The sequence below is a fragment of the Orcinus orca genome, chromosome 17 (assembly GCF_937001465.1).
Source record: "Orcinus orca chromosome 17, mOrcOrc1.1, whole genome shotgun sequence".
Classification (NCBI taxonomy): Eukaryota; Metazoa; Chordata; class Mammalia; order Artiodactyla; family Delphinidae; genus Orcinus; species Orcinus orca.
Genome location: NC_064575.1, coordinates 24,545,218 through 24,554,860, shown reverse-complemented (window position 1 = coordinate 24,554,860; position 9,643 = coordinate 24,545,218). Strand labels below are relative to the sequence as shown.

The 9,643-nt window shown below is 37.7% G+C and overlaps 1 protein-coding gene across 1 annotated transcript; it reads left to right on the top strand.

The window, feature by feature from the left end:
* Window positions 1–42: 42 nt before the first annotated feature.
* SLC10A5 (solute carrier family 10 member 5) lies at window positions 43–5,369 on the top strand. The gene has a single exon (XM_004276195.3). The coding sequence runs from the start codon at window positions 3,341–3,343 to the stop codon at window positions 4,661–4,663; it is 1,323 nt and encodes a 440-aa protein (XP_004276243.1). The 5' UTR covers window positions 43–3,340; the 3' UTR covers window positions 4,664–5,369.
* Window positions 5,370–9,643: the final 4,274 nt, after the last annotated feature.

The following is a 9,643-nucleotide window of genomic DNA, read 5'->3' as shown; positions in this document are numbered from 1 at the left end:
CGGCTTTGATTGGCTGTGACTCTGCTCCATGTTGTCTTTACTCCAGAATCTAATATGAAGGAATGACCCCTTTTGGGGACATTGCCATTCTTATGGCAGAAGAAAGAGATGGCTCTTAGAAGATAACATGTATCACTTTTGCTTTACGCAAGACACATGACCAAGCCTACCATCATGGAGCCTTAGTATCCACCTACATCATGATGTATAAATTGATGTGTATACATGAGTCATAGAAACTTAGAGGTCATCTCACTCACTCTTCAAAGTTTGTGGATGAGGAGTCTCAGGCCTAGGAAGGGAAAATTATTTTCTTGTTGTCACCTAAGTGCTTTGGGGCATATCTCTGATTAAAAAACTCCCTCCAGTAGGATTCACCATTTTATCTGTATCATACAGTACAGATAAGAAGAAAGATGGGATAGCTAAACTACATTACAAGTCCTTTATATATATACCAAAGCAAAACACATGCCAAAAGTAACTACATTTTACCAACACATTAAAATTAATGCTCCTGACTGATGTATTCTATCTATACTCAGCAAAGTACTACTATAGAGAAGAAATAGAAGTTATTTCTGTTTGTTATTTGTCCCTTTTCTACTTTGCAATAGACAGGGATAGTGGCTTTAGGTTTAATTAAAGGAATAAACTCACAGTGTTTATTTCATCTCTAATTCTTTCTTCATATTATTTTCATGCAGTGAATGGAGATAACTTCTGACTTCTATCAGCTGCTTATACATTCATTTATTAACCTAGTTATTCAAGTACTTACTAAATGTAAGGATTTGATTCTAACTGCCGTGGTGGATACAATGAAGAGATGTATACGTACTTAAAACTATAATACAAAGCAGCGTGGCAAGTGCCAAAGAATATATAGTAAGTAGAGCTATGTTCTAATAGCTCTTTTATCAGAAACCATAAGACCAGAAGTAGAAATAATATTTAAATATATTCCCAGATACCAGACAGTTTTAATACAAATACCTTAGCATCTGCATAATTACTTGCACAGGGTAGATGACCAACACATGTCTCATGAATTGAACTGAAGCTAAATATACCGGAAAAAATACCAATGCGGGTTGAAAAGAAGGGAAGTAAGGTGAGCAGAGATTGAGCTACACTTGAGACTAAAGAAGAGGTCCTGTCAATGATTAGAAAAGAGACAAAGCAGCATGGAGGGAAGGACTTATGTCATCTGGTCCCAGATAGTGGAGCAAACTAGTCTGTAAGAGACACAGGTGCCAGCATTCTTGGAGGCTCTATGGACGGGAGATCCGGCCTGAGAAGTCTCCTAAAGAGAACAAGATTGTGGGCACGAGAGGAAGTCCCCCCAGTGTCTCGTTTCCAAATTACTCTGAAATCAGACATCTTTCTCAGGCTTTCTTTTAGGGCTTTCAGTTGAGTCCGCTTAATATAATTCTAGGGTTGGCTGTCCCCACCCCTCCTTAGAATCTTTCTACCTGCTCACAGGCGACTAGAATTACAAGCAGAAAACCCCCAAGTAGAAAAATGTTTTAAATTCAGATAAATATCTAACTACAGTATGATACAAATGAGCTTAAGCTTCATATAATCAGCCAGTAAATACACATGAATAATAAATTACTAGATTTTTCCCAGATTTGTCAGATTTTATTCCAGGCAGTTTTCAGATAAGAAGCCTTGGAGAACCTGAAGAAGGGTAAAGGCTACAGATGGAAGGATCTGAGGAAAGTAAAATTTACATTCCTCACCTCTTTGACCTGGGTGACAAAAATTGTGAATTAAGATATTTGGTCACGTAACTGTAAAGATAGCTTTGGTTTCATAAAGTTCTTGTCTTATGTTTGTTTTTTGTCTTTTTAAACCAGGAAAGTTCTCTGGGAACTTAACTGAAATATCACAGAAGCATTAGTTCCAGTCCCTATTTTCAACATTGGTATAGTGTATTTTGTTTTTCTCAGTGTGGTACATGGAATAAAATTGATGGACTGTAAAGTCTATTGTATTTGAAAGATTAACCTACATAAGTCAGAATTTCAAAAACTTGAAAAATATCCAATAAAAATTGCTTTGACAATTTTTGAGGAGCAAACATTTTATGATCTAAAATACTTAATGTGTAACTGTCATTGTTGCATCTGACACAGATTGTGTCATGATTACAGGAAGGATCTGCTGAAATGATTATATGATCAGAGACTACTAGATCTGTAGGCTCAGTAGTAGATAACTGTAGTGGGGTTTTTTTGTTGTTCTTTTTTTTTTTTTTTTTTTTTTCTGCTTAGCATCAGAAGCCCCTCCTCTTGTTTGGGAAACAGAAAGCATTTGTGAATCTGTGGGTTGAAGTTCAAAAAGCCTGACTCTTTTCCTTATTCCTTCCTTATTCCAAGACAGGCATATGACCTAAGTTGGGTCAATTGAATATCCTTGCCATAGCTGTGAGTAAGGAGTCGTGTTACTAGGAAGGAATAAAAGATTTGAATTAGTGGGCTTCGATTGCCCCATTGTGTCAGGGTCCAAGTGTCCAGCAGCAGTGGTCCCTTAACCAGGCTGTACCTTTGGCCATGGATCTGGCTATGTGCTCTCCCTAGGTTGCCAAGCTATCTGGTAACCATCCAGGGATTTTTTTTTCTACCTAAGGACACCACAAACCGTTTCAGTTTTTGCCTAACTGATACCATCACTGTTTAGAGTCATGGGAAAACCCTAACTAGCCTAAGGATGCTGCAAGGCCAATTTATGGGCTCTGCAGTTTCCTAAGTAATGATGAAGAGCCACGAAGGCTAAGCTCCAGGAGGGAAGAGTCACCTAGCTTGATGACTGTGGTATACTCAGCTCCTAGCTCAGGGCCCTAGAACACAGATTCCGTAAATTTTTATTTGATTCTGACCTGAATGAATAAAATAGTAACACCCACCTCTAGACCTCCTCAACATCTATTTAAAATTTTGGGATCCTGTCTGCTTTTAGTGTAGATTTTCCTTAGGAAGGAACAGAACTCAAAAAAAGATGACACTAAGTTTTTAAAATCAAATAAGTAGGAGGCTGTTTTTCCAGTGGCAGAAATGAAGTCAGGAGTAAAGATTAGGTTTCTGCTGTGATAAACTGAACCTGTTAAATGCTATGACTTTGACATTTCGTAACTGTAGGTTAAACCGTTATGTCACTCATTAGATAGCTCTGTATTTGTTTGAAAAGTACAAGAGTCCCTCCTACTGGACTTTGATCTAGCAGAAACAACTATTACCTAACAACCTCAGACCATCACTGGAACACCTGTATGAAGAACGTTCTTTAGTTTATTTAAATGGTTTTGCATATGTAATTTATTTAAGCCTTCAAAATGATTAGAAAACTTTTTATGGTCCTGCTTTTGTCGTCTGTGACTCTTGGGGAGGCAAGGAAATCGTTTCTCAGTTTTCTGAACATAGAAAAGACTGAAATACTATTTTTCACAAAGACTGAAGAAACTGTCGCTGTAAGGTCAAGTTACAGAGGTCAACAGCCAAACTCCAGCTACCTCTTTGTGCAACTAGAAGATCCTAAAATGCTCCAAGTGGTGAATGTGACTAAGACCTTATCAGATGTTACCAACTTTACCATAAACCTGGTGACAGATGAAGACGGGGAGACAAATCTGACCATTCAATTGTGGGATTCTGAAGGTAGGCAAGAAAGACTCATTGAAGATATAAAGAATGTCAAAGTCAGAGTGCTCAAACAAAGACAAGACAGTCTTTTCCAGACATCAAACCTTATTGATAGAAATATCCTTATGCTTTTTCCGCCAATGATACTGTTAAATAAATGTGCGTTTGGTTGTAAGATTGAATTACAGGTGTTTCATACAATATGGAAGAGACCTTTGCCAATCATTCTTGGGGCAGTTATACAGTTTTTTCTTATGCCATTTTGTGGATTCCTTTTGACGCAGATTTTGGCATTGCCTGAAGCACAGGCTTTTGGATTTGTAATGACCTGTACCTGCCCAGGAGGGGGTGGGGGCTATCTGTTCGCTCTGCTTCTAGAAGGAGATGTCACTTTGGCCATTTTGACGACTTGCACATCAACGTTATTGGCCCTGATAATGATGCCTGCCAATTCGTACATATACAGTAGGATGTTAGGGTTATCAGGTACTTTGCATATTCCTGTTTCTAAAATTATGTCAACACCCCTTTTCGTACTTATACCTATATCAGTGGGAATAATCATCAAGCGTAGACTACCTGAAAAAGCAAACTTCCTGGAGAGGATCATTAGGCCTCTGAGTTTTATTTTAATGTTTGTAGGGATTTATTTGACTTTCAGAATGGGATTAATGTTTCTAAAAACAGTGAACCTAGAGGTGCTTCTATTGGGTGTCTTAGTTCCTGCTTTGGGTTTGTCGTTTGGGTACTTTTTTGCTAAAATGTCTATGCTGCCTCTTCCTGTTTGTAAAACTGTTGCTATCGAAGGTGGGGTACTGAATAGTTTCTTAGCCCTTGCTATTATTCAGCTTTCTTTTTCACGGCCCAATGCAGACTTGGCTTCTGTGGCTCCTTTCACAGTGGCCATGTGTTCTGGATGTGAAATTTTACTGATCCTTCTGTTCTACAAGGCTAAGAAAAGATGTATCCTTATCATAGAAGAGAAAAGAAAGAAAAACCCCCGGTCTAACAGTTAAAGCTTTACTGAATTTTCCTACTCTGAATGAGGTACTGTGGGAGATTCAAAGAATATCTGAAATGATGCCTGCTCTCAACTCACTTATGATCTGATTGAAAACTTGACATTAGGGGAGAAATATATACATACATATAATCATATGTGCTAAACACCAATGAATAGTACAGACAGTTAAATGTACAGGAATTCGGAGGAAGGAGACTACTTTTCAACTCTGTTGGCTTGGAACTGTTCTATAGAGTTGGATTTGAATATAATAATTTATTATGGTCTCTTGAACAGGAAAGAACAATAAAAAAAAAAAAGTCCTCCTATAGTGATTATGATATATCCCAAGTATTTATGGAAGGGCTGCCCTTCCATAATAGGCATTTGGTAAATGCTCACACAGTGAATGAATATGTAAATTCATATTTGGAATCAATGTCTTAAACTAAATATAGCATTTCTGCTCTCATAATTGTACTTCCTCCTGTCGTCCACGTCTCCCACTAAAGACGTTACCATTTACCCTGAAGCACAGGGTCATCTCTTCCCCCTCTTCTCCTTTCTTCCCTCTTCTTTTTACAGGTAATTTCCTGTAATATCTTTTTATCAGTCTCCTCTCTATTCCCAGTACTACCACTTTTGTTCTGCCCTAGATTGCTGCTTCCCTAAACCTTTCTTACCTGGCTTTTGGCCTCTCTGTCAGCTCTCCAAGCACTGGCAGATTAATCTTCCTAAAATCTAACTTTGATCATGTGCTTTCCCTGCTACAAAACTTTTTCCCTCTTGAATAAAGTCTGTATTCCTTAGTGAGGCATTTTGTACACTCTGCTCACTGACTTCACCCTAGCGTTCCAGTTTTATCTCCCCTCCCACTTCTTTACACGTAGTCTTTGCTCCAATCAACAGATAACTTGATAACTCATGACTCTGCCTTTGTTCACACTGTCCCTGAAACCTGAGGGGACCACGTCATCTCTGTCTATATTTTGATCACTCTCACAGACCTGGCTCAAATACCACCCTTGCCATGAAGCTTTGACTAATCCCCCTTAGCTACCGGGAACTAAAATTTCCTCTAAATTCTCATCACAATTTTTTATGCTCATAGTACTTAGCCAACCTGGCTTGCATTACAGCTATTTGTGTTCCTATCGTATCCTCCCTATTTTGCTATAAATCCTTGAACATGCAAATTATAAACATGATATAATATGTAAACAATATAACAGTATTAACAGTACAATATAATAGTATGAACAGTATAATATAATAATATAAACAATAGAATACGATAACAATATTCATTTTGATACTCGCCATAATATGTAGCATATTTCCTGTGTGCTTATTCAAATAAGTGTTGAAGCACAGACTAGGGCCCAAATGAATAGTATGTGCGTTTTTATACCACTGTTGAGTTTTCAAAAGCAATTTTTAGTATCTAGTTCCAGTTTGCACTTCTCTGCAAAGAAAGTGAGGGCATCAAGAAAGAGAAATATCACTCTAAATAATTCTGCTTCCCACATTTCCCAGGCCTTTAGTTATAGGCAAATTACTTAGCCATCCTGTAGTACCATTTCCTTACATAAGAAATGGAGATAATAGTGTAAACTCCATCAAATTGTCATAGGAATTAAATGAGATCATATTGACAATGTACTTAGAACAGAGTACATGCTCAGCAAGTGTTAGCTGCTATAATTATTTTACCAGACTTTAAACTTTTGACAGTGATGTATCTACTGTTGGTTTGAAATACTAATCTGATAACTCTGCATAAAGCCTAAAACTTCGAGCGTTTTCCTATTAGTGTTATTCACCATCTTACTCATAGTATTAGGGAATTTTTGTTCAGTTTGCCAGCTGATAAGACAACCAAAGTTCTTTTTTTCTTATTTCACCAAATCCAGTATGTTAATACCAAGATTCATCAAAGCGCTGGTTTGGCATGGTGATGGATGGTTATTCATTTTATAAAATGTTAATTGCCTACATGAAATACTTTACTACTGACTCCTTTAAATGGAAATCTCCACTTAGGGGCTTAAAATATAATTAAGCTTGCATAACTTTGACTTATGTACATTTTCATGAACATATTTTACTGATTGGGAGACAAGAAACTGCCTTTCTAGTTGCTCTTTATCCTTAACTTTGTGGTCTCGAACAAGACACTTCTCTGCAGTTCAGTTTTCAAATCTGTAAAATGAAGAGATTCAACTGAGGTTTAAGGTCTTGCTTAACTCCTAAGCCTGTAATTCTGGCATAAAACTCTGGGACATTAACACCACGGGCAGGGCAATGGGTTCAGGTTGACAAGAATAACCGCTCACAGTTGCTGTTTTCTACTTAAAGCAACAACCAAAATATAAGTTTCTTGAGGGCAGGGACCACATATTATTCTTTGAATTCCCTACAGTTTTTAACCAATACTTTTAATTGAGTTGGTGCTCATAAAACATTAAATTAATTAATCATTAATATCTATGGAAGTCAATATCATATACTCTAGGGCCAGATTATGCCGGGGTCTGCAATTTCAGCTCTGTCACCAACTGGGTGACATTGGTCAAGTTACTTAATCTCTCTATGCCTAAATTCATGTGGAAAGTGAGGATAACGATAGTACCTACCTCATGATATTGTTGTGAAGATTAAATGAGTTAGTATTAATAAGGTCCTCAGAATAATGCCTAACACATAGTAAACTCTATAATTATTATGGTTACTCTCTGTATGTTTGATCTTGCACCTTAAAAGCGGATGAATGTGTACAAATGGAATGTATTTTATTTATCTTATAGATGTATCATGGAAGATTGAGATTTTTATGTAGGAAAATTTGTCTAATTTGGATGGGGATGAAGTTATTCAAGCTATTTATTTATTGTTTAAGAATGAGAGGCATAAAGCAGGCTAACTAATTGCTTGAGTTCATACCAACCATTTGTCCAACAATAATCAGTATCAAGGCTGCAAAGAACAAAAGGCTTTATTTGAAGTCTTAAGAATTGCAATTCAGGAGACACAGATTTGGGACTTCCCTTGTAGTCCAGTGGTTAAGACTCCACACTGAAGGGGGCCTGGGTTCAATCCCTGGTCAGGAAGTAAGATCCCACATGCCATGCAACATGGCCCAAAAAAAAAAAAAAAAATTTATTTTAAAATTAAAAAAAAAAAGAGAGAGAGAGAGACAGGAGACACAGATTCGGGTAAAACTGAAAGAGTATTGCAGCGGGGAGAAAGGAGCTTATGCAGGCAAAAGTCACAAGATTGTTCAAGAATTATGACTGACCCTGATTCAAGAAAGGAAATATTTGTCCTTAAGGCTCTCATGAGTTATTTTAGGGTAAGGGTCCAATAAATACCTTGAGTTTCTGGAACATTGGGTAGATGTTCTGGATGCATGTGTTAAGGTAATAAGTGGTCAAAAGTTTCATTTTGTCTGAGACATGCATAAGTCACACTTCCTCGATGGCCTCCTGGCTGGCTCCATTTTAGAGAGCTCTCTTAGCAATACCAACTCCATTTTGATTTTCCTTTCACACATTTTACACAGCCATGATTGGTTAGACAAAAGATCCAGAGGTAGAGGGATAAGCCATTTTTTAAAAAATAAACTTTCATTCCAACCTTTAATAGAGATGATTCTATGTTACATTTTTTTCCAGAACTAAAAACTCTGTCTGTAATTCCAACCTATGTTATGTCAAAACGTGAAATCTTATTAGGTATCCTGAAGATTCCACCCATAAGGAACCTGCATTTTGTGTTTATAAATTTTTGTCATTTTTAATCAAAGTCCACTGAATAATTAACTATTAATTAAGAAGGTCTTGGTAGGTGGAATCTGTATGTATTTTTTTTGTTTTTGTTTTTAGTGAAAGGAGTTGCCATTTAAAAGAAGTCAGCTCCAGAGACTAAATGAAGTTAGCAAGATACCCAAGATTGCAGGGGAAGAAATCACCATGAAGGGCGCTCTTTATTATGCAAATACAAGGCACCCATCACTCATGTAGGTGATGACCAGAGCACTCTGTGGCTTGACAAAGGCCATCCTTCCCAGAACCCCTCCACGAATAGTCAGGTGTCTGGGGAGGTGTCAGGGGCATTGGATCTGGCCTGTCTTCCATTTTGAGGTTTAGCATAACTGGAACCTCTGTCATGGATGTAAGTCCGCTGGTAGGAAAGGATATCAAAGGCCCCCAAGAGGGAACTCCCCATTAGGGAAGTCTGGAACAGTGATCTGGTCACCACGCCAGGGAGCAGATTTTGTCCTGGTATAGTGTGTGGCTAAGGCTGGAACCTGACCCCTCTGTAACCCCAAACCACCTTGGCACAGCAGACAGTCTTCGGGGTTGGGAACATCAGCTGCAGATATGACTATAGCTTTAACAATTGCCCTTTTGGGAAGCCAAGATCAATGCACTAGGTACCAAGGTCTCTGCAGCCATCTGAATCACTCACAGCACTGGACAAAAATCTTTTGGATTGTGTGGGACCAGTTTGCAACACTGCCAAAACCAGATCGGAGCACTAGACCTCCCTGTGTACTAGAGGATTCTTCATTTTACTTTCAGTCAGGCATTTGAAAGCAGAACAACCTCCTTGGACTGAAAAATCCCTGAGTTACTTGAGGACAATTGTAAAGTAGCAGCTGAGGCTCCTAGAAAAAGATTGTACTTCTTGCTCACTAGAGGTAGGAAGCTTGAAATGGTTTTAATTTGAAGGAATGAGATATTCTATCTACTCTTCGATTACACCGATTTTAGCAGCTTTGTTTATTTAAACGAGACTTAAAAAGGACTCAAATGACATTTCTGCAAATGCCTGGAAAATTTTATTTGGTTAAAAACCAACACTTGTCACCACAGAGTTGGCAAGATTTTTATTTTAAGATGATTGACAATGAAGAACCAAAAAACTAATTTCTAAAGTTTTTTTAAAATTTTTTTTTAATCAAGAAGACAAAAGCATCATTTGCTAGACA